This window comes from Artemia franciscana, chromosome 16 (assembly GCF_032884065.1).
Source record: "Artemia franciscana chromosome 16, ASM3288406v1, whole genome shotgun sequence".
Taxonomy (NCBI): domain Eukaryota; kingdom Metazoa; phylum Arthropoda; class Branchiopoda; order Anostraca; family Artemiidae; genus Artemia; species Artemia franciscana.
The window spans coordinates 4548838-4574036 of NC_088878.1; the positions used below are offsets into that span (position 1 = coordinate 4548838).

Below are 25199 nucleotides of genomic sequence, written 5' to 3' on the forward strand. Positions count from 1 at the left end.
ACCTGTTGCTGAAGCTTAAAGCTTATCAGGTGCATGAGGATGTGATTGATTGGATTGGAGCATTCCTAACTGGCAGATCTCAACGTGTCATGATCTACACTGATAATGGCGATCCAGCTTTCTCCTCCACTTCCGCAGTTATAAGCGGCGTCCCACAGGGAACCATCCTTGGGCCAACGTTGTTCAGCATATATATTAACGACTGTACAACTTATCTATGCAACCCTCTAACATTATATGCTGACGACTGTAAGCTCATTGGGCCTGCTGAAACTGAAGAAGAAAGAGCCTGCATTCAGCTGGACCTTGACAGGCTATCCTCTTGGTCATCAACTTGGGCCCTACAATTCAATGCAACAAAATGCAAGGTACTGCACTTAGGGCACAATAACCCCCACCATCCCTACCATATAGGGTGTGATCAGTTGGAGGCAGTTGCCGAGGAAAGAGACTTAGGCGTCATTGTGGACAAAGATTTAAAATTCCACAGCCACACTCAGGCTCAGGTTGCAAAAGCTAATCGAGCTCTCGGACTCATTAAGCGTTCTTTTGTAACCAGAAAGTCATGTGTGGTTATAAAACTTTATAAATCCCTTGTCTGTCCCCACCTTGAGTTTGGCTTGACATTGGCCTTTCCCCAAAATAAAATGGACACAAGAGCCCTTGAAAGTGTCCAAAGGAGGGCAACCAAACTGGTCCGTGGCTTAAATAATGTCCCTTACCAGGATCGCCTAGGATCTCTGAGACTTCCAACCCTCACCTATCGAAGATATAGAGGAGATGTGATCATGGCACACAAAATTTTCAAATCCAGTCACCTGAACCAGATCTTCACCCCCTCTTTGGCTAACAATTCAAGAGGCCACAGTCTTAAGCTTCACCTGCCTGGATGTCGGAGAAGGGAACGACGTGGTTTCTTTTCCATTCGGGTGGTCCCCCTCTGGAATAGCCTATCCAAGTCTACCATCCAAGCTGAGACTCCCCACTCCTTCAAGGCTGGAGTCGACAGGGACTGGGAGAGGGCCGAGTGGAGGCTGGACTGGGAAGCTAAGCCAACATAATTACATCACTCACCACCAGCAAGAACTACAGGAGGATCTACCACCTTATCTCGCTGGCAAATGCGATTTAAGGTAATTTAAGGTAATAACTTTGCTCAATTCCATTTTATAAAATTTTAAAGATATGCAAATACATTTTCTAAATAAAAAAAAACAAAAAAACATTAATATGGCTCAGAATTAGAATGTCAATCAACTAGAATTTTACCAAGTGGGAAAATTCTAGTTAATTGACTTCTTGCTATCTTGGAAAGGGTTTAGGTTAGGAAAGTGAAACTTTCAGGGATGGGTCTATATGTTAAAGTATGTCCAAGGAAGGTATTTTAAAGTACCCAACTCTACTCCTTCTCCCTCTAGAGGGCCCTGAAACTTGCCTACATGACAGGTCTATACCTATTGAAATTTTGACAAAACAACATTTTACCTGAATTTTCAGTTACTAGTTGCTTCTTCTCTACCTTTAGTTCTGAAAATGCAATTCCTGTTATTTGAGTAGAATCTTGAGCCATATTTATGTTTTTTTTTCAAAATTTTGGAAATGTATTTACATATCTATAAAACCTTATAAAATGGAATAGAGCAAAGTTATGAAGCTGAAAACAATTTTGTTGTACTTCAATTAAGCAGAAGATCTATTTTGCAAGGTTTCACTTTTATATCACATATTTTTAAAGGTCATCAAAGGTCAGGGCCCTTTAGAGAGAGAAGGAGTAGAGGTAGTTGCATCAAGATACCTTCCCTGGACATACTTTAGTCTGTAGATTCATCCCTGAAAGTTTCATTTTCCTAACCTAAACCCTTTCTGAGATAGCAAGAAGTCAATTAACTAGAATTTTACCAAATTCTGAGCCATATCAATGTTTTTTTCCAAAATTTAGGAAATGTATTTGCATATCTTTAGAACCTTATAAATTGGGATTGAGCAAACTTGTGAAGCTGAAAACAATTTTATTGTACTTCATTCAAGCAGAAGATCTATTCTGCAAGATTTCACTTTTACAATGCAAATATTCTTAAAGGTCACCAAGGATCAGGGCCCTCTAGAGGGAGAAGGAGTAGAGGTGGGTACTTCAAAGTACCTTCCTGGGACATACTTTAGCCTTTAGACTCATCCCTGAAAGTTTAATTTTCCTAACCTTACCCCTTTCTGAGATATTCAAAATTCAATTAACTAGAATTTTACCAAATTTTAATTTAGGGGATTTCAGAGCCCTAATAATTTTTTATTATTATGTTTACCATATAATATTTACAGGATGAAAATGAATATGTCATTTGGTGCCCTTTTTATGCTCTTTCATGGTTTGATAATTGTTTCTGGTGCTTATTACATCTTGAGCTCTTGAATGTGCCCCAAATCTATCATGCTTTTATAACAACTCAAAGAAGCTATGGTAAAGTCTTGTTTAGCTACTTTTTGCTATCTTGGAAGGGGGTAAGGTTAGGGAAATAAAACTCTCAGTAATGAATCCAGGGTCAAATAGGCCTATATACTCTGGGTAGGCATTGCCTTGCTTCCCTGTTAATCCTCTTCTGTTTTTGATGTCTTAGAAATTTGCCTACTTGACTGGTTTAAGCACATCTATTTAAATTTTAACCAAATAATATTTTACCTTAGTTTTCAGTTATCAGTTTCTTTTTCGTTGGTTTTAGGCCTAGTTCTGAAGATACAATTCCTGCTATTTGAATAAAATTCGATTTGTTTTTTCTAAATTTAGGAAGAAATTGGGATTAAGCAAAGTTGTAAAGTTGAAAACAATTTTCTTTAAGCAGAAGATCTGTTTTGCAAGGTTTCACTTTCATAACACAGATTTTTAAAGTTCACTTCCCTCTAGAGAGAGAAAGAGTTGAGGGAAGTAGGCTACTTGAAAATACCATACCAGGACATCATTTAGTCTATTGACTCATCCCCAAAAGTTTCATTATCCTAACCTAACCCCTTTCCAAGATAGCAAATGGTAATTAAACTGGAATTTTAACGAAGTTCTCAATACTAGTAAAGGTATTGAAAAGTTATTGAACATACTTTAGAAATAAATTGTTCAAGATTAATATGATCAAAAGATATATATTTATAACAAATTCAGATCCTCATTTAATAGGCAACTCAAATATAAACCATTTTATATAACTGTTTATTAGATGTAAACAGAAGAAAATCTAGAAAGTAACAACATGGTCAGGTGTCATTTATTGATAAAATTTTGTTGAAGGAACAGGAAAACAGTTTATATTTAAGTCACCTATTAAATGAAGATTTCTATTATCTTAACTAATCATTTACCTTAATTTGCACTTTAGAGCAAGTAAAGATTCATCTTGATCTGTGAATTAGTTCATACTTGATGATATGAATGATTAAACATAAAATATATCCCACCAGTACTTCCAGTAACACTTCAATTTGACATCTAATAGTCATTTGAAAGCTTCATCATTAGGGGCTGGGATTGTTGTTAATGTTGAGTTTTGACAGGTGGTTTTTACAGCTTCTTTGAATGTCCTCTCCTGTCAGTACCAAGGTTTTGGGAAGTGACAAATGAGTTGAGTGGCTTCTTGTGAAATAAGCTTATAGGCCATAAGCAGATCAGCTCTTTGTTGTTGTTAAACCAGTGTCTATAATTTTAGCTCCTTCAAACACTCATCATAAGGCTTGTCTCTCATCTTTGTTAATGCCTTTGTAGCTCCCCTTTGCATCCCTCCCAGAAGCTATGAATGAATGAATGAACTTTATTACCTGTGAAAGTATAAAAAAACACAAAGTACAGAGTATCATAAATAAACAGAAACAATAAACAGCAAAGAAAAAAATTCAAACTAACAAAAGAAAACATGGACTAATTAACCAGTATCAATATGGAAAAAAGGCTGCAGAGGGTCATAAACATGAATAAAGTTGATAGTCTTTTTTACATAAATCATCACTGGAAGACCAAATCTGAGAAGACACATCAATTAAACCAAGTTGAGCAATTAGATTTTTGTTTTGGTGCCATCTAGGAATCCAGAGGAGGATTTTACAGATTAGATTAATTTATTTCAAAAACATGTATACAAAACATTTTGCTGTACCTGCTAAGAAAGCCCCTTTGGGCTTGTTGGCAGCAGGTGGCAGTCATCTCTACTCTACATATTGCTACATACAAAGATTCTACTTATGACACTCACGCATTATTACTATACTTTTGCATCATTACCGTACTATTCTTTTGCAAGGAAGAATCTCTTAACAACAGCTTTGAAGGAAGCCAAATGACTCGAATTTCTTATTTCAATTGGAATAATATCCCATACAGAGGGGGCAAAATTTCTAATCACGAAAGAAGCTCTAGCTGTATTTCTAAATGGGTGTACCAGATTTGATGCCCCTCATGTATTGTGGCTATGAAGATCACAATTAATGGAGAAAAATTTTCGAAAGAAGAGGGAAGTATATTATTAATAAATTTATATGTGAAAATACTAACTTGGTAGTCTCTTGTTTTTGAAATATCAAAAAGTTGATTCTCAGTATAAAGTTCATTAATATTATGAGTAAATAAAGTTTTAGGTGATAAAAGTTTAACGGCTTTATTTTGGATTTTTTGGATTTTTTTATAACATGATACAAAATTACTAGCCCATAAAGAGCAACCATAGCAAATATACGGGTAAAAAATAGCAAAATAAAGTAACCAAAGAATTTTATAGGATGCTAGATTTTTAACTCGGTGAAGCACACCCAGAGATCTGGACAACTTTGAAGCTATAATATTTGAATGTGTTTTCCATGATAGATTTTCATCAATCATAAAACCTAAATACTTTGTTACCTTTACTCTTTTTATTTGATTTCCGTTTATTATTAATTCTAAATTAGTTTCAATACTAGATATCCGAGAAAATAGAATGTAGTTAGTTTTATTATAATTTAATGTCAAAAGATTGAAATCTGCCCACTCAATAAACTGGGTCATTGCCTTTATCATTTTATCTAAAAGTAGATCAACTGATGGAGCAGCTACAAGTAAAAGAGTATCGTCTGCAAAAAGGATTATACCAGCCTCTGACAAATAATACTTAATCCAATCAATAAATATTAAAAATAAAAGAGGACCTAGTATAGAGCCCTGGGGTACTCCGCAAGTTATTGTACTAGCTTCAGAAGTAAAACACCCATTCACCACAATCTGCTTTGGGTCACTTAAATAAGATTCAAACCAAGACAAACTCTTTCTGGTAACACCGATTTTTTCCAGCTCAAGTAATAACTGTTTATGGTCAATCATATCAAAAGCCTTTTTCAAATCCAGGAATAAAGCAGCCAGAATCAGACCCGCTTCAAATGACGTATTTACCCAGTCAACAAGTTTGATGGTTGCCATTTCTGTGGACATTTTTTTTCTAAAACCAAATTGAGTATTTATAAGAATTGTATTATTTTCAACGTAATCAGTTAGCCTGGATCCTATCACCTTTTCATATATTTTTGAAAAAAAAGGGAGGATAGAAATGGGTCTTTTGTTTGAAGGTCGTCTCTTTTACCTCCTTTGTGCAAAGGTATTATTTTAGCCACCTTCAAAACTTCCGGGAAAATTCCTTTTTCCATAGACTTATTAATCAAATTACATACAACTGGTGTTAAAACTGATTTAACTGATTTAGCAATCTTAAGAGAAATCCCGTCTACGCCACTTGAGTTTGATTGGATTCTAGTGATAATTGTACTCACTTCACTTATGCTACAAGCATTATACAATAACTGAAATAAGCCACACATAGAGTATATCAATCTTTCTTAAAAAACAGATGAGCCATGCCTGATAAAAACAAAAGCACAGGGGTGCAATAAGCATTATAAATCATGCACAAACCATTGTGGAATGGCTTTTGTTTGGATTTTTTTCTGTAAGCAATGTGTAGGTTTTTCAATGTGTAGGCTTGATTGACTAGGGATGAACAGGCAGTGGAAAGTGTTGGGCCAAAACACAGACCAAGCCAACTAACTAAAAAAGAGCATGGTAGAACTGCAGTCCCATCAACAAATAGAGCAACCACATAAGGGTTATTAAAACAAATAAACTCGCATTTAGATGCATTAACTGACAGTCCAATCTTAGATAGTTCATTGGTTAATATAGTAAAATTAGAAAGCAATCCACAGCAAGTTCTGGCAACAAGAAGAACGTCGTCTGCATATGCAATAGAAGACAAACCAATACTACCATATAAAAAACAGAACTTCTAAGGGGACACAGGCATGATGCAAGCATGGATTTAAATATACTACAAGACAATATGGCACCTTGCCAAACTCCCTTATTAATTTTTACTGAGTCATATATTTGGCCATTCCAGGTAACTTGAATTTTAGACTTAAAATACCAAGAAGACAATAAACTTAGTACAGAAGGATTAACACCTGAAGACACAAGGGAAAATAGAGCCTGAGAGTGCACAATATTGTTGAAAGCTCCAGAAATATCAACAGTAAGACAGTATAAAGACATTTTAGTTTTTACAGCATCTTTCATGAGTCAGCTTAAAACATGATGGGCATGGGAGCAACCAAAACTTTTCCAAAAACCAAATTGAAAAGGCATAAAATCACAATTCGACTCAATTTCTGGTAGTAACAAATGTTCAAGCAACTTACTTAAAAAACACGGTACTGTAATGGGGTGACCAAGTTTAAAACCAAGATACATGAGAAAAGAATGAATAAGAAGAAATGAAGAAATCAATTGATGAAAATTTATATTATTGATTTCATTTATTTTCTGAGTGAAAGGAACTAAAGCTCTTGCTACTCCTTTTGTTTGAGAAGTATTCTTTTGCTTTTTCATATAAGTTTATTGTGTGGTCAGAGTTTCTGGAATTTCCCTCTCCTGAACTCAATGTTTCCTAGCTCTTCTAGCCCCCTCAGGGAAGGGGGCTAGAAACCTGCTAAATGAGGATTTTCAGATAGTGGGCAGAAAACAGAACCAAAAAAAGCCTTCTATGAGTCCTCCTGAAATAATTGGACTCTCAAACTCAGTCCCAGCTGTAGAGATAAAGGACAAACCCATTATCCTTTTTACTCCAACAGTAAAAGATCATTCTTTCTCTATCAAAAATATTACTAATATTAGAATGAATCTTTTCAAAGCTTTTAGATGCAGCTTCACTGTGAATGTGAACAGAGATGGTTCACTAACAGTTATGTTTCTAGACAGAAATGAAGCCTGCAAAGCACTTAGTCTACATAAAATTGGCAATATCCCTGTTACACCTGAATGGTGGAAACCAATCCTGAAAAATTCTCAGAAAATAATGCTGTACAACATACCATTGGAACTGTCAAATGATGACTTGAAAGATGGTCTTATGAACAATAAGGGGGAAATGCTGGAGGTTCTGGATATTCATTGTATGGGCAAGCTAGATTCTAAGGGAACAAGAAGTAGTAAGAGTGTCCTCTTTATCTTACCTGCTAGTTCCCAATTTGACTCGGTTTTCCTTTTTGGTCAGCAAAAAGCTCATAAAATATACCAAGAAAAACCTCTTCAATTCTCAAAATGTTTTAAGCTTGGTCACTCATCTAAGTATTGTTCTTCTTCTGAACCAGGGTGCCCTAATTGCCTTGGTAATCACTCCTTGTCTACAGAAAGTAGATGCACTGAAGTGCCTAAATATACAAACTGTGATGGTAGACATCAATCAGCAGATCACAATTCATGTCCTAAATATGTTCAACGAGCTAAAGTTTTAAGGATTGCTCTTCAAGAAAATGTCCCTTTCCCAATAGCTGCAATGGAGCTGGCCAAGCTCTCCGAAGTACCATCAGGTCCAAGAGTTAATGAGGCGAAGGAAGTGAATTCAGCCCTTCCTCAAAAGGCCCTGGCTACAGGTCCACAAGAACAACCAAAATCTGGCACTCATACCTCCTACTGAGACTTCTTACCCTCTGTTGGCTAAGGAGCATCCCAAGGTGGCTGAAGCTAGTCCATCCCTCAAGAATCCTAAAACTAATCCTAAATCTTGGTCTGAAAGAGTGGCAGCTTTTCCTAATATTTCTACTCAAGCCATCACTATGCAAGATAGAGTTGGACCTCATATTATTAATTTAATTAAATATGTTGCATCAGTGGACCTAATCTTACAATCAAATATGGCTAAAGATAAAAAAGCCAGTATAACAAAAGAAATTGCAGAATGCTACTTTTCTAATTCTATTTTCAATGAAATAGGAACAGAATTATCATCCATTCTCTCAAAGTATCATGCCACCTATTCAACCCTTCCTATGTTAACTAAGCTGCAGATCCTACAATGGAATTGCATCTCTTTAAATTCAAATAAACTTGCTGATCTTATCCAATGTGCAAATGATAATAGAATTGGAATTATTGGCCTACAAGAGACTAATCTTCATCAGTACAAGAAAATCAAAATGCCTGTGTACAAGTGCTACAGGAAAGATAGATCAACTAACAGAAAGGGAGGGGGTGTGGCAATCTTTGTTCATGTTTCAATCCAACACTCCCCTCAACCCTTAACTATCTACAGGTATGAAATAGATGTTGTAGGTATAATAATTACCTTAGCCAATGGTAACCAGCTTGCCATAAAATCCTTTTATAATCCATGTGGGAGTAAGGACATCCAAAGTATCTTGGAAACAGAATTATCAGGTAATAATACCTTTATTTTTGTTGATTTTAATGCCCATAGTCCTCCCTGGTAACAATCAGCTGGTAGCAACAAAGCAGGAAGAGGAATAGAGTGCATATTGTCCAATTTTCCTGACACCTTGATTTTCACTCCATTTGACTTTCAGACCAGGTATAATATTTCTTCTACCTCTTTCCTCAACTATAGATTTGCTTTTAGGTCCTTCTTCATATTATGATTTAGTTCAAATGGTAAAGGTGTCGTCTCTTCAATCTGATCATTGTGCAATTCTTACATCATTTCAAGATTTATGCTACACTCCCAAACCCTACATTTTTTAACTCCAAAGGTAATTGGTCCCTTTTTCGTGAGATATTAAATGAAGTAGATTTTTCCTTTGTTTGTCCTAATTCTGATATTAATGCCATTGAGTCAAATTTGAGGTCAATCCTGCTGGAGTCAGCTAAATTGGCAATTCCAATGACTAGGGTGTATTTTTTCAATGGCTCCAAAAGACCCAAGAATTGGTGGAATGATGAGTGTAGGGTTGCAGTTCAGGCAAAAAGAAAGGCCCGTAAAATGTTTCAAAAGCACCCATCTCAGTCAATAGCAATCTCTTATAAGCAGTCATGTGCTAAGGTGAAACTAACTTGTAGGAGAGCTAAACAGAGTACATGGCTGAATTTCAGCTCAAGTATCACTTTAGAACCCCAATTTCAAAGGTCCATAATTTCATTAGCAAACTAAATAGTGGAAAGCAGCCTAATGATGACCGTAGATATCATATCATTCAGGATGGATATCCAACTGTCTCAGATAAAAAGAAGGCAGATCTGTTTACTGATATTTTTGAAAATGATTGCTCAGATTTTCATCCCAGCCGACCTCCTTTTTGTAATCTCCCTCTTACCTGTTCTTATAAGGGTACTCTGATGAAACCTTTTTCCCAAGATGAATTTTGTGTAGCACTTAATTCTCTCAACATCAAGTCTTCCCCAGGTTATGATGGTATTTATATGAAGTGGATTCTTGAGTCCCCAAAGGTGGTTCATACAGCCCTCTTAAGTCTTTATAATCTTATTTGGTCAAGTCAAAAGTTCCCAGATGCTTGGAAGAGGTATTCTCAGGTATTGAGGTATTCAGAGGTATTGTTCAGGTATTCCCAGCTTTAAAACCTTCGTATTCATCTAATGATCTTAAGTCTTACCGTCCTATATTGGTATTACCTTCCTTTAGTAAAGTTCTGGAAAGGCTTGTCTTATCAAGAATTTTGTGGTTTGCTGAAGTCAACAATCTCTTTCCTAGTGAACAAACAGGTTTCAGAAAAGGACATGGCTCTTTAGACAACATTACCCAGCTAGAAATTGATGTTTGTAACTCTCTTAAAATGAGACATGTCACAATGGCTGTTCTGTTTGACTGGTCGAATGCCTATGGAAATCTAATCCACAATAAATTGTTGAAAATCCTAATAAATCTTGACTTCCCGTATCCTTTTATAAGTTTTATAAAGTCTTTTCTAACTGATAGATATTTTTACGTTCAAGTAAATCAGTCTAGATGTGAGCAATGCCCCATTACAAGAGGACTTCCTCAAGGTGCAATATTGAGTCCTCTTCTATTCAACTTGTATGTTTCTGAATTTCAAGTATCTTATGCATCATTTTGCCTTTATGCAGATGATTTGATTATTTGGAAGTTGGAAGGGATATTAGCCTTCTTCAAAGCCTTATTCAACAGGTTATAAGTTTAGTCCAGAGATTCTCTTTAGCATTTGGCTTCCCAATCTCAATCAGTAAAACTAAAGCCATTATATTTACTAATGGTACTCTAGATCCTCTTAATCCATTGACAATTTTCTCAAGGGAGATCCCATATTGCAATTCAGTGAAGTTACTTGGTTTATTAATGGATTCTAAAATGCAGTGGCATGAACATATTAATTCTTTGAAATCTCTGATTGTTCAGACTTTGTATTCTAAAAACACTTGCTGGAAGTAAGTGGGGATGTCACCCAAAAATTATTTTGGATTTTTACAAATTATATATTCTTTCAAATATAGAATATGGGATTCAAATTTTTTCAGCTCGTCCTCCATCTTCATTCAAAATCCTTGAATCTTTACAAAATTCTGCTATTTGAATAGCTTTGGGTGTGCATAAGCATACTCCTCTGTCAAAGTTAAGAATACTGTCGGGAATGGTGTCCCTAAGTGAAAGAGCATCTAAGGATAAAATATTTCTCGCAAATCCAGGCTTATGGAGCCAAGTATGCTGTATATGCACATACCTTTGCTGAGAAGTCAGCCTGTCCCAATGCCCATTCATCATGGAATCAGTTTTAACTGGAGGTCCTAAGCTGGAATCAACATTCGCTTTATGCATATCCCTTTACTGAGTCCCCCCCCCCATGGAAAATGAGTCCTCCAAGCTGCCAAGTAGAATTTATCTCTATTAGTAAAGATTTGATTCCTAATTACGAGATCCAGACTATTTTGGCTGAACACATCTCAAAGGGTTACCCCAACTATAGAAAAATATATACAGATGGATCTGTCCAGAGAGAAAGAGCTGGAGCAGGAGCATGTATCCCATCCCTGAATTTGAACATTTATTCTCCTCTCCCATTGGGATCTTCTATCTTGTCTGCTGAATTATGTGCCATCCGCCTGGCCTTGGATGCACTTATAAATTATAACATGGAATCTGAAAATATACTCTGTCTCTCCGACTCTAAATCAGCATTACTAATGATCCAAAATATTAATAGAATTGCTAATGACAAAGATTTATATAATATTTAGAAGACAGCTTCTTAATCTTAAGATCAAAGAAAATGAAGTTTATTTTCAACATGTTCCTAGTCATAAAGGCATAAAATATAATGATATGGCTGATTCTCTAGCAGCAAAGGTTTCCATGTTATTTCCTAGTCCTTCTTCTGACCTCAATTCACGAGATATTATCAGGCAAAGATCCAAAGTAAATCACAGTAAATTAATGTTATCTCCATTTCATACAAGATTAAATACAGTGCTATATTACCAGCTGAAATCAGGTGCCCTACTTCTAAATAGCTTGTTATTTAATTGGAAGCTACATCATTCCCGTTTATTCCGAATCTGCTTTTTAGCAGAGGAAACAATCCAGCATATTTTATTTGATTGCCAGGCTCAGAGGGAGGAGACTGTTGCTCTTAAGCGTTTCTGCTCCTTGGCTAAGATTCCAAATACTTATACAGCTATCCTGGATTCTAACCTGCCATGGGAAATTGATTGTAAGATATTTAAGGCAGCAATTGATACCTTAAAGAAGAGAAATATTGTTTAATAAAGATTAAAGCTTGAAGAAGTCTATTTTTAAAGGGACGCGATTTATCCATAGTTTTTGATTGTGCAGAAGAGAGCAGGAATGAGTAGGAAGAGCCGTATTGGTACCGACTGGCCTAGTGCCTTAAACTGCTGGGGACAGGTAGCTCAGGTACTTGCACTTCCCACAATCAATAACAGTGTATTATTGCTCATAATCGTATATATCCATTGTTTGCAGACTGGAGGAGAATAGCGCTTCTAGTAGCTAGTTTTTCTGGAGAAGAAGTCAAAGAGGTTAAAGGACTTGTTGTTAGTCCATATACCTCCCTACAATTTTTGGAACTGGAACTGGGCGATAATTTACACATGACGTGGGGTCCTTGCCTTGCTTTTGAATAGACGTTACACGGCCACAAAGGAAACTATCAGGAACAAGCAACTGTGCTAAGCAACACTGGAAAAATATTTGCAGATGGTTAAGTAGAGCAGGACAATCATAAGCAAAAAATTGGTAAGAAAAGCCATCATCATCAATGCTATCTAGTGCTTGATGGTGACACCATCAAGGCTATATGTCACCCCTGCATCCTGGTGACATTGTGCACATTCCAAAATCAAGCACTAGTCTGACAAGGGCCTTGTATGACTTCACAAAAAAACAGGGAGACGTACTAGATAGGGTGAATTGGGGAAAGTCCAACACCATAACATGTTTTTTTTCTGTTAAATTGACTCAAGATTTTTTTTTATCATCACCTCATATCATCTTCTACCAACCTTTTTTTTACAGCAGTTTTCCTCATTATGTACTTTCTGATTTTCACATAAAGTCACTATCACTTGAAGTTTAAAGACAAAAATCACTTGAAGTTTGTGCTGTCTGCTATGTTGGACTTACCCTAGCTTTGAGGGAAGTGCAGCATACCCTACTAGCTTTTTTCAACAATATGTCAAAAATGATATGACTTCACCATCTTAAAAGACAGAAAGGAATCACTATAAGTCCATAAGCAAACAATGTTTTATGTCAAGCTGACTGGCATTAGAAGGCCAGACTACAGCTTTTTTGACCCCTGTGGGGTAACTCCAACAATGTTGGACTTACCCAACAGGTAAAAATTACAAGTATCTTAGCCAAGGTGCACAAATCACTGAATGTAAATGATTGCTTGTATTTTGGAAAATATAAAAACATATCACACAAATTAGGGTTTGACCTCAGATACAAAAAGTGACTCATAGCTGTTGTAGCTTACATGTATGGGCATAAAACAAAGATCTACTGATGCTTGCCAGTTACTGCCTCTTATGACACAAAAACTCAATGGATTTGGGGTTTTTGAAAGGGTTTGGCTCCCACTAACTTGACTGGTCCTGCTAAAATGTATTTGTCATCCACAGTATCAATGTCATCTTTCTTTGGTCAATTGAATGAGTAGGTGGCAAAGTTCAAGCAGTGAAAAAACTTGATCTTAACTTTTCTCTTGTCTGGAAAGTCTAGATCCTTCATAGGTACCAACCTTGTTCATCATTTCTGGCATCATATCTAACTGTATAGTACTCATTTAGCTTGGGAACAATATTTTGCTTACTTGGTGTCTCCTTGCCATCTCTGTCACTTTCTTGAACAGTATCTTGAATACTCAGATCATCCTCATCAGAGCCAAGCTCAAGGCTCACTATCACTCAACTCACTATCACTCACAATTCACTATCACTCAAGTCTCTTATTTGTTTTCCTCTTAGGAAGATTTCTTTTTTTACTTCACACCCTTCCCATTTGAACTTCTCTTCTTTCCTTTGTCTTTTGCTTTCAGATTTTCTTTGCTCTCAAGCACCTCTAGATGTTCTTTTGATATCATCATTTCTGCATCTCTTGGAATTTTCTTTTGTTTTTCTATTCCTGAAACTGATGGTAGGTTTGGCTGCTTGATTGAGTCAAGAAGAATCTCTTCAAAAGTTTTTGATTTGCTGCCAAACAACTTCCTTGAACAGTAATTTTTCTAGTTCAATGTTGATGGTGGTTACCTTCTACCATTTCACAAGATTCTGATGACAAGACACTTTCATTCCCTTGAAAACCACTTTATCAAGAGGTTGATGTATGTGGAGGTAGCTTGAGAATTTTCTCATTATTTTTGTCTAGAAGTTTGACAAGAGTGAGAGACAGATGTGAGCCATGTCTATGTAAGATGAGGATTGCCTTTCCCTTTACACGAGGAAGAAATTGGAACTCAATCCAGTTCATAAAGAGATCAGACATCATCCACCCTTTCTTGGTAGATGAATAAGAGGCACCAGGATAAGCTCCATCTACAGGTATCCAGGAGGTCCAGGTATTCTTTGCAGAGAAAACTAGTAGAGGTGGGAGTTTTTCTCTGTTTGCCTGTTCTATGAGTGACTGGTGAGTCCTTCACTTCAACAACTTTTGCATTGCTGGGATCCTTGTAGAAAAACATCTTGTCAAAATTGAACCATTACTGGGGCTTGTCAAGAATATCCATTGCAGTGGCAGTTTCATGCAATAGCCCATAAAAACAATACATTATAAAGGGGTCAGATTGCTGCAAAAGTTTTTTTGCTTTCTATTCTTTCTGGTTTTTCTAGTGAAATTTTGTTTTGGCACTTGAACCCCACCCACCAGCCATGACCAGGTCAGTTGTCCTTTAATCTTGTTGGAGCTTTGTTCTTGATGAGAGAGTCTTGGACTTGGTCAAGAAATTCCTGCTTGCTTAGACACATGCCCTATTTGTCAAATATTTGGAGACCCTGAGCCATATCCTTTTCTATTTCAGTGACAATTTCTTGGCTCCTCCCTCCACCAATAACTGGCTTTTTGACTTCTATCTTCTTCATAAGATGGCCATGCAAGCTAGTGTGCAGTATCCAAAAAACTTTGGAAGCCTGTAGCATAGACTTTCTGTTTGAAGATATCTTTGCTAGTGTATTTTTTACCTGAGTTGCATCATATGTTCCTCCAACCCTGGGCTGCTTTTTCCAAACATAATTTCTAGGCAACTAGAACAGACAAAGAGATTATGAATGAATGGATGAATTTATTCAAAGGGGAATTATGAATGAATTGATGAATTTAGTATAAAACTTGTCACAAGTAAAGGTTAAGACAGAAAACAAAGAAAAGGGAGAAAGATAAATGAGAGCAGTCACAGAACTATAATACATGAATGATCAACACATAACTGCATTTCACTAAGTAAGTAGAGCCATCTATGGATGGTCACTGGCTTCAACCCTTATTATCTAAAGCTTAGAATCTGTTCTACCATTTAAAACATCAATCTTTGGTAACATGGGGCAAGTCCAACACCCCTGCCAAACTTTCCCCTTAGGGGGTAAGTTTGACATACCAGACTTTTCCTAGATGGGTTTTTTGGCAGTAAGACCAACACTCCTATCTCTTCAACTAATAACATTAGCTTGTTTAAAAAAAAAATAAATAAAATCAGGAAGATGCCCCTGGTCTTCTAGTTTTTAAGAAATGAAAAAAATTCTCTATCTCACTTACTATATAATCTGCACAAATTAAATTAAAGTCAAATACCTGTGCTGCTAAAAAATAATTGTCTAAAAAACTTCCAATACCTGCTAACTAGAAGGTATGCTAACTCTACTGGAAGTTGATGGCACTGTTACCTATTTGCTACTAATATGGAAGAAAATATGAAAGCTTCCCACAAATAGAATGAACTATAGACAAATCATAGGTCAGTGTTGGACTTTCCCTAATCGACCCTATAGTTTTTTTTTCAAGAGTGCTAGGACAGAGTTTGTATGAGACACAGTCTTCTTACAGTTTGAATGGAGTTTACACTGGTTGCCAATAATGATTCCCAGATCCCCTTCTTCAGCCACACTGTGCAGCCCATGGATGACGTTTACAGCTGGATTGACCCTATCTACTTGATAAAATGTTGGACATGAGATGGGTTTTATGTTAACGAGTAGATATTAAGCTTTGTCAAATGCTTTTGCAAGGTCAAGCTGCAATACATCCTCAGGTAGGGCCTCAATCAGGTCTGTTTGAGATAAGTCTCAATCAGGTCTCATCATAAGTCTCCAACAAATTTGTTTCTACTGACTTTTCTGGTTGAAAATCGTGTTGGTTGGGCAATAGTATGACATTAAGTTTGAGATGCTTCATGAAAGATTCATTTACCATGGTGGCTTTATTTCCTTTTTTGAACTTATCATGTCAGTATATGATGTCAGTTTGATCATATCAGTATATGATGTGCTGCTAAAAACAGACAGAAAACAGTAGTTCAATTCATCTGCAATTTCTTTGATATTTGTTAGTTCAACCCCTGAAGTAGCTAGTTTAGATATTGATTACTGAAATGATTATTATTCATTATTTAGTGTGGTTTCATGATTCTTTAAAGTTTCCTTGTGAAATTTCTCCACTTATCTCTTGCTCTTTTGAACTTTTTGTACTGATCTGAACTCTCAGTGGCTTTGTATTTTTTCTGAGGTATCTTTTTTTTGAGCTGCTTCTTAATTTTCTTGTTCATGTATGGACTATTCTTTGGCTTTCTCCTGTAAGATAGCTAACAGTAGTGTCGTGTCTTGATATTGTTAAAGTTTCATGCCAGTTCACCATTTCGAGTTCCCTTCTGATAGAATTGTGATCTGTGGAGACCCTTTTGACAAATGTATTAGTCACAATCTTAAATGGAGCTTTATTTCTATAGCTATGTGGTCACTAATGGCTATTTTAAATCCAACTAAAGGGTTATTTAGTGTGAAAATAACTGGGACAATTGGTGCTGGTCCTGCTTTAGTATCAGTGGTTGAGTTCTTTGGTTTAAGTTGCTGGGTGTTAAAAACTTTGGTGTCAATTGAAAAGTTTTGCAAGAGGAAGTGGTTGATAAAAACTGTCTGCCTTAAATTGCTGATCATTTCTGTAAAAGGATTTTAGGCATACCAAATGCTATCACATAGTTCTTCCTTTATTGGTGGTCTCTGTCTTTTCTCATAGGTTCACCTAGTCTCTTATCAACATGTTCAGCAAGACCTTTTTAGTCAGTAACTGTTGCTTCAGACATTTAAATTTTGCCTGTAACTTCTCAACTTCAGGTTGCATCTGCTGAACAGTGCACTTTTGGCTTAAATTACTCTTTGCACAACAAGCACCTCCTTATCTTTTTTAGTGCTCTCATAGAGTTATTGATAACACTACTAACATTATTGTTGATGTCTTTGTTTGCTCTACCCTGTCGGGCGTTCAGGGTGCTTTCACAGAATAGGAACCGCCAATGAAACACTTTTCCACCCCTCAACCTATTAATGTGAATGTACTTTGCTATTGGCATATATACACACAAAATACACAGCTGCTCCATGCAGTTTTCAGTTCAACGCATATGAATCTAGTGTTAATTAAATTTTATACCCAGCACAATTGTCTTTGCCAGATTTTGCAGTGATAATTGTTTCCATTTAGCTGGTATTTCCATCGACATTATTAGGTGTTGCTTTAATACTTTAGCTGCAATACCATCAATAGCCCAAATAATTACTGTCTTGAAAATTCTTAAGGTAGATAGAACCTGTGGGAAGTGCAATGCTCAAATCGCCTATCCCCAGCAGTTTAAGAATTAAAATCTCACTGGTCAGTATGGACTCTTGATTTTTGTCATTGCTCTCTTCTGCACAGACTATCCAAAAATACACAAAAATAGCTTTGAAAACATAATCTACAACATTATATAAATATGATCTTTGGCAACTTTGTAAATTCAGAAGGAGAAAAAGCACTTGCAATATATCAACAAATGTTTGTTTACATAAAATGTAAACAAAAAGCAAAAAAAAGGCTGAATCCCCTGGAAATTTGAAATAAATATCACTTTATAGTCCAGGCAAGTGGAGCCTGGTTTGCTTGCTCAGTGTGACATTTCAGTCTTTCTTCAGAGCATATTTATAAGATTTAAAATGTCAAAAAATGAGCACTTAGAATCATAAATGGTGAACGGAAGGTTCCATATGATTATTTACTAGGTAAGTTTCAAGCTCACCAAGTTGGCTGAGAGAAGGAACCTCCTGTGCCTTCGTTTTGGTACCAAGGCCCTGTCTGTTCGTTAATTACATTCCATCATCCCAGAAACCTACCTTCCTGCCTGCAATGGACCACCTCATTAAAAATTCCAAAAAGTCCCCAAACTGACACCCATCCCTGCTAAACATGAAAGATGTTGGAAGAATTTTGTTCCTAGTTTTGTTGAGTTGTTTAATTGCCAGGAAAAATAGTCATTAATTTTACTGTTATCTATTTATTTTTCTTTCTTTTTTTTTACTTTTTAACTAAGTTTTGAAATTTTAAAGTAGAAATTTTTATTAGAAATTTTTAAATTAGAAGTTAGCAAAAGAAATTTTAAATTAAATTCTAAATTTTAATTCATTCACATAGTCACTTTCATCCTAGCTAAATTATATGGTAAACTGCATAATTTCCATAATACTTACTCCTGCCGTTTACCTGTGCCATTTAACCAAACATTTGAAAACCTATAGGCTCTATGACTATCTTAGCACTACGACTATCTACGTTAGTTCTACTACCCTAGGAATGACATATGGACAGATAATATACAGACATATCTATCTATTAACAAATTAACTAACATCATTTTTATACAATCCTAGTAAGGGGATGAATGCCAGAATTGCTTCTCACTCAATTGGACTATCTGTCTTGGCTTTTTCTACAATTAGCCATGACTTGATGCCTTTGAAGTCTTTTTTCAAATGAAAGTAAGGAGCAGTTTCAGACAGAATTGTCTGAAGGATATTTTCCAGGGGGAATTTTTGGCAAGGATAGAACTGTCCAGGAAGAATATGCTCCTTACGTTCAGTTGAAAATACTTGTTTTGTTTTTTTATTTATTATCTTTATAGGGAGGATTATATTTTTATACAATTTTGTGAACAATGGGCTAAAACAATTCACAATTAATGAAAAAATTAGTTTTATTGCTAATTTGTGTTTTGTCTAATTGGTCTTATTTTATACTTATAATTTTTGTTGGAGCCCTGATTTAGTAGTTTTTAGGCTATTCTAAAGAAATCATCTTCTAAGAATTGTGTTTTTTTAAGCTAACAGAAATTGTCAGCTAAATTTACCAAAGATTTTCTCTGATAAATAAAATTTTTGGTGTAGGTTCAATCATTTTCCACTTGGTAGTAAATAATTGCTTGTTGTGCTAAATTTTAAATGTTAAATTTGAATAAGATATAGTCTCTAGTCTAGGAATACACCATAGTAAGAAAAAATTTGAAGGAAAATTCAGAGGTACAGGGACGAAATCGAGGTTTTACAGGGCTAAAAATTCCTACTGTAAAAAATTATAATGTTAAAAAACCAAGTCTGAATCAATTTTTGATTGATATCAGCATGGATGCTAATATTAACTTACAGAATCCATTACCTAGACGAATTTTTTTCTGTAGACATTAAGAAAAATACAAAAGCCTTGGAATGCTCTATCAGTCTGGTTAGTTAGTCATAGTCATCTCTCAAGAGGTATAAAGGTATCTTTCCAGAAACAGTCAAATCCATTTTAATGTTATTTAGTGATGTGGCTTTTACTCTCAAATTAGTGAAAAAAATCGAATCGTTTATAGCAAAAATGCGCCAAAGACTTGGGGTCTTTAACTGAAATCCACTCAGCTAGGGGTTTTGGTCGTTTGGGATATCAAGATAAATTTTGTGGTTTCAGCTCTATTTTGTCAGCCTGTAAAATAGTTGACTGGCCAGTGAAAAAAAAAAAAAAAAAAAAAAAAAAAAAAAAAAAAAAAAAAAAAAAAAAAAAAAAAAAAAAAAAAAAACTAATGAGAAAGGAACTTATATCCCTACATACATTATTTAAACCATTAGCCAAATTGAGCCAGTAGCCTAGTCCCTAGACGTGAATTCTCCAGTTGTTGTCTCTTTATTCTTTGTAAATACCATAGTTAAGGAGAAAATTACTGCCTTGTGAGGCTAAAAGGAAAGCACCTGATTTGAATGCCTCTTGTGATGTTGGGATGGGTAAATAAGAAGAAATATTCAGCTTGATTCATAGACCTGTTGAAAAGTCGTATTAAGAAGATGCTATTGTGCAAATATATACACATGGTGCAATAACTTGACCAGGGTAGGTATGGAAAAAGTTCTAAAGTTGGCAGTAGGAGAATTTGAGAAAAAAATACTTTGAGAAAAAAGTATTTTTATTTTCAAAAATTGTGTTTTCACTGGACTATAAAAACTGTCAGGCAGCATTACTGCTATGCTACCCACTTTTTGCACAGCAGTGGACCAGTCTGAAATTCTAGCATTCTTTAGAACTTGCTGCAAATACCTTTTTATACCTTGTACATACTGCTCTTCTCTACCTGTACACTGCTATATACAGGTTTTCTACTATTCAAAGCTGGGTTTTAGGTAACTAAATAACACATCTTCTTAGTATTTCTTTTGCTTTTGCCTTTGCCTATATTGAGTGAAAAGGTTTTCTCTTTAGTTCCTTGTTCGCTTTTGGAAACGGGCCAAAGTTATGTGATGTATGTTATGGTGGCTACAATGGGTGCTCAAGCGCACAGGTGTATTTTTCCCCCAGTATTGGCTTCATTGGAGTCCATTACATGTTGGGGCATTTTCTTTATACAAAATCTATGAGTTTTTGTTCCGTATATGATGTCTCTTTTTATTAGTTTTAATATTTCCCTGGACCTCAGTGTACAAATGGTTGATTACTGTTGTCCCAAGGTACCATTTCTACCCTCAAGATATATATATTAAATGAATAGGTAAAAAAAGGGTAGGGGGACAAGTTTCAGTTTGGGATTCCTCATCTGGGTTTTTTAGACCCTGGACAATTTAAAGACGTCTAACACATGGATTTGTATTAAGTTATATATATATTATATTATAATATATATATATATATATATATATATATATATATATATATATATATATATATATATATATATATATATATATATATATATATATATATATATATATATATATATATATATATATATATATATATATATATATATATGTTTAGTTCATGAAATCAAATTGATTGCAATATATGTTTAGTTCATGAAATCAAAAATGTACAGGTCAGAAATACATCCTCCCTCCCTTATTCATGGGTGCAAGTGCCTGTTGATTCATTTATTTTATTATTTTAATTTTCCAGGTGGACTAATTGCCTTACTAGATGAGCCAGTTAATGATCTGAAAGAAGTAGCACTGCACAAAATTAACCAAGTTATTGATGAATTTTGGCCAGAAGTTGCCGAATCTGTTGTTAAAATGTAAGTTGGTTAACAAATAATATTTGAAAAAAGTGAAAGCCTCCAGGGTATGCAACTCTTTTCTTCAATTTAGTCTAATCTTCAGATAATTTTCTGTTGCTGCTAGCTATATCTGTTTTATCCAATCTTGAAGTAATTTTCCGTTACTGCAAGTTATAGGCCTATATATTTAACAATAGAAATATGTATTATTCCTAAAAGAAACCCATCCAGAGTATTATCCTGTCTCTGGTAAGCTACCAATCTTGGTGTGTATGTAACTAAACCCTCAGTTAATTCAACCCTTGTGCAGTTCAACCGCATTTAAAAGAAGCTCCATTTAAATCTAACCCTGTTTGACTCAGCTCAACCCAAGGCCTAAGAATAAGTTTGAACCAGTGCATATTAGAAGCTCAATCTTTGCTTCTTGCTTTAGTTGCTGATCAAACGTTATAATTAGCTTGTTATAAAATTTGTGACGGGGGAGGAGGGAAGACTATGAAATCGGGGCCTTGGCTTCAAAATTAAAATAAATTTTCTCTGGTTAAGCTTAAATTTTTATAAAATATAGTCTCTTGACTAGGAACACACGATTGTACGAAAAAAAAATTGACGAAAAATTGAGGGTTACAGGGAGGAAGCCAAAGTTTTACAGACTTAAAAATTCCTACTGTAAAAAAGGTTCTAAACGAAAATTGCAACCATAGCAATTATTATGCATAGAAGCAGCTTTGAATAGTGAATCAATTTTCTTTTTTTTTGTTTGGAATTTGGTTGAAGTATGCTATGCAACATCAAAACCAGTCACCAGTTGATGCTTGCCTTTATGAGGTGGGGGAAAACCCCTAATTCCGAGAACCTTGGATGGTTGCCTGTTTTAGCGTCTCTGTAATGTTCCAGTGACCTGCTAGTTCTATAGTAAAAGAGAAAGAAGACACGCCCAGGTATCAAGATCTCTTGGAATTTCCCAAAATTTTTTTTCATAATTTGTTTTTGGATGGAAATAAATAGGGTCTATCACTAATGAATCAACTTTGTATGTGGCTGAGACTTTCTTTCATTTTTTTTTGTATTTTCCTGTTTCAAATAAGACTGGGAAGGGGAGTATTCAAGAGGGGGATTTTAGACACCAGTTTAAGGGTTTTCGATCCTGGAGATTTTTGTGGTAGGCCTTTTATAGTTTCAAGTCTTTAAACTCCTGAAATAACATAGAATCATTTTATGGTGCCATGAGGCATTTTATGATGATATTTTAATGTCGAAATGAAAAAGAAAAACTCATAAATCTGAGTATTAGCTTGCAACTGATATTAGCTTTCAGATGTTCTAGTGTCCTATTAGTACTAGAGGAATAAAAAAAGAAAAAAAGAGAAACTTATCAGAATTTCCAGCTCTTTTAAAAAATTTCTTGTAAATTTGTTTTAGCAATTAAACTTTTAATTTCTGACGAATCTAAATAAAAGCTATCACTCCTAAATCAGCATCAACGGCAAATCTGTATTACAAGATTGATTTTTTTAACACATGTTTTTAAGCTTTTGACTACTATGGACATTGGTTGTTCCTGTACTAGGCTGGGCTGTTGCTGCAACCATGAAGTTCAAATGTGTTTGGGCTCGGAAAGTTTTGCTAATTTCAAGACATAAGGAAGAATCGTTGTTTTTTAGAGAGGGGAGGGGAATAGTTAGGCATTCAAGCAGCCTATAAAAGGATTGACATTTGAATTAATCAATCAACAAAGACCATTCCATTTGAATCAACTTAATCATTTTCAACATAATGGGATACATTACATTAATTCTAGTTATTTTGTTGATTTGAGGTAAGTTGAAATTAATGGGGTTGAGGCGAATAGAGATGAGTCGAATGGGGGTTGAATTAAAAGTGATTACCTCAAATGAAGGTAGATATACACAGGATTTGAGGTGAAATGGTTGATTTACACAGGATTTATGTTGAATGATGGCTTAGCTGCATTGTGGTTGAGTTGAATGGGTGCGAGGTTTAGTTAAATAGGTGTTGAGTTAAATGGAGGCTGAGTTGCACGAGGGTTTATTTAAACGGGGGTTGAGTTGCAGGAGAGTTAATTTTAAATGGGTTTAACTGCACAGAAGTTTCTTTTGAGAGGGGGGCTCATTTTCATGGAGGCTTAAATAAATGGGGACTCATTTGCATGGTGGCTGAGATAAATGGGGGTTCAGTTGCACAAGTGTTCAGCTAAATGAATTCAGTTAACCGAGGTCTCAGTTTCACAGAAACGCTATATTTTTGATCCTGATAGAACAGTTAAAAGAGGAAAAATTGTATTTTGTGTAACTATTTTTCCATGGGGGTTCCTGCTGCTCTGTGCATGTTTATATATTTAAGGTTTGCTCTTATACACCTATTTTCCATTCCTCGTTATATCCTCTGGAGTGTTTGAAATTAGAGAGGAAATAAAGTAATAATCTAAACATAATATAAAAACCCCGGGGATCCCTGTCCAGAGAAGCCAAAGTAATGATGTTTTTTGCCCCATTAAGTTTCACTAGGGATAATCAGGTTACCCTCTGCTGACTCTCCTCATTCAAACCCCCATCAAAATGACATAGCCTTTTTGTATCAATCCCTACTCCCGCTCACTTGTAAAAGCCGTCGATTTGTTGTACCATAGCAAGGCTGATAAGAAAATAAGGAAGAAATGGCATTTTCTACTCTTTGACTGTAAATGAAATTACCTGTTTGCTGGTTGTGTGAAATTTTTTATATTTTCTAGTGAAATTCTCCATGAGGACGATACATTTGCCCAGCGAGAACTGGCTGCCCTTATTGCCAGCAAAATTTACTACCATCTAGGCCATTTTGAAGATGCACTTACTTATGCCCTTGGTGCTGGAAAGTATTTTGATGTCAATAGTTCTTCAGAGTTTGTTCAAACAATTGTTGGTAGGTCAAGCTACTTTCTTTTTTTTACTTTTTTTTCTCCTTGCCATATTTGTAGCCCAGTGTTTTCGGCGATACTTGTGTATATTTATCTTTTTTGATTGATTCGTATAATGAGAAACAAGCTTTTGAATAGCCCAACTAATTATTTTTAGTTTCATTTTTTAGATGCCAGTGTCAAAGCATTTCATTCAGTTATTGATTGCAGGGAAATAAAATGGTGGGGGGGATTCCTCAGCCATTAAATATTTATAAGCCATCCTTTTGTTTATTTTCTTTAAAAAAATCGAAGAAAACAAAAATGAATGGTCCTTCTACATTTTCAAATTATTGTTTGCATCTTTTTAAAATAAATTGAATAAAGTCTTTGCCATTCTCACCACCTGTATTTTTATGAACTAGGGCTCCTGCTCGCTTGTTTGTTCTTAAGAAAATCCTTAAAAATAATGATAAGCAACCCAAAAAGATTAGTTGAATATAACAGATTTATTTAAGCTGATCGGGCAAACTCCTTGTAAAAAGTTTTTGACTCCTCGTTCCAATGTGTTTAGTCTGTCAATGAAAACAATTTAGTCAATAAATTTATGCGGCAAGCTTCATCAATTTATCATGATTTTATCAAAATCTTAATCAGTAAAAGAGAAAATAAATCTACCCCCCCCCCTCTCTATGAAAGTTTCGACTGGTGACAGCTGACTGAGGGTAAATGCCAAGAAGCATCTGAATACTGATCCAATAATTGATGAACATTCATTTGTAGCCTATTTTGTAATATCCAATTTTGTTTTTGAGAAAACAAATTCTCGCGTTTTTGAAGAAGACTGTAATGTTACTATTCAAAATTTAAAACTAGGTAAAATTCAGTTGATAATGTCATTTAGTAAAGCTCAATTTCGTCAAAGATAATAAAAAAAATTGATTTTTCTTTTATGGATTTATTTCTTTGTAGGATCAAAAATCTTATA

At 35.2% G+C, this 25199-nt stretch overlaps 1 protein-coding gene across 1 annotated transcript in view; it reads left to right on the forward strand.

The window, feature by feature from the left end:
* Window positions 1-25199, forward strand: part of LOC136036910 (26S proteasome non-ATPase regulatory subunit 1-like) — a 59790-nt gene that overhangs the window by 4213 nt on the left and 30378 nt on the right. Inside the window, exons 2-3 of the mRNA XM_065719290.1 lie at window positions 21216-21333; window positions 24068-24237. Coding sequence (XP_065575362.1) covers window positions 21216-21333; window positions 24068-24237 — 288 coding nt within the window. The remainder of the gene's footprint in view (window positions 1-21215; window positions 21334-24067; window positions 24238-25199) is intronic.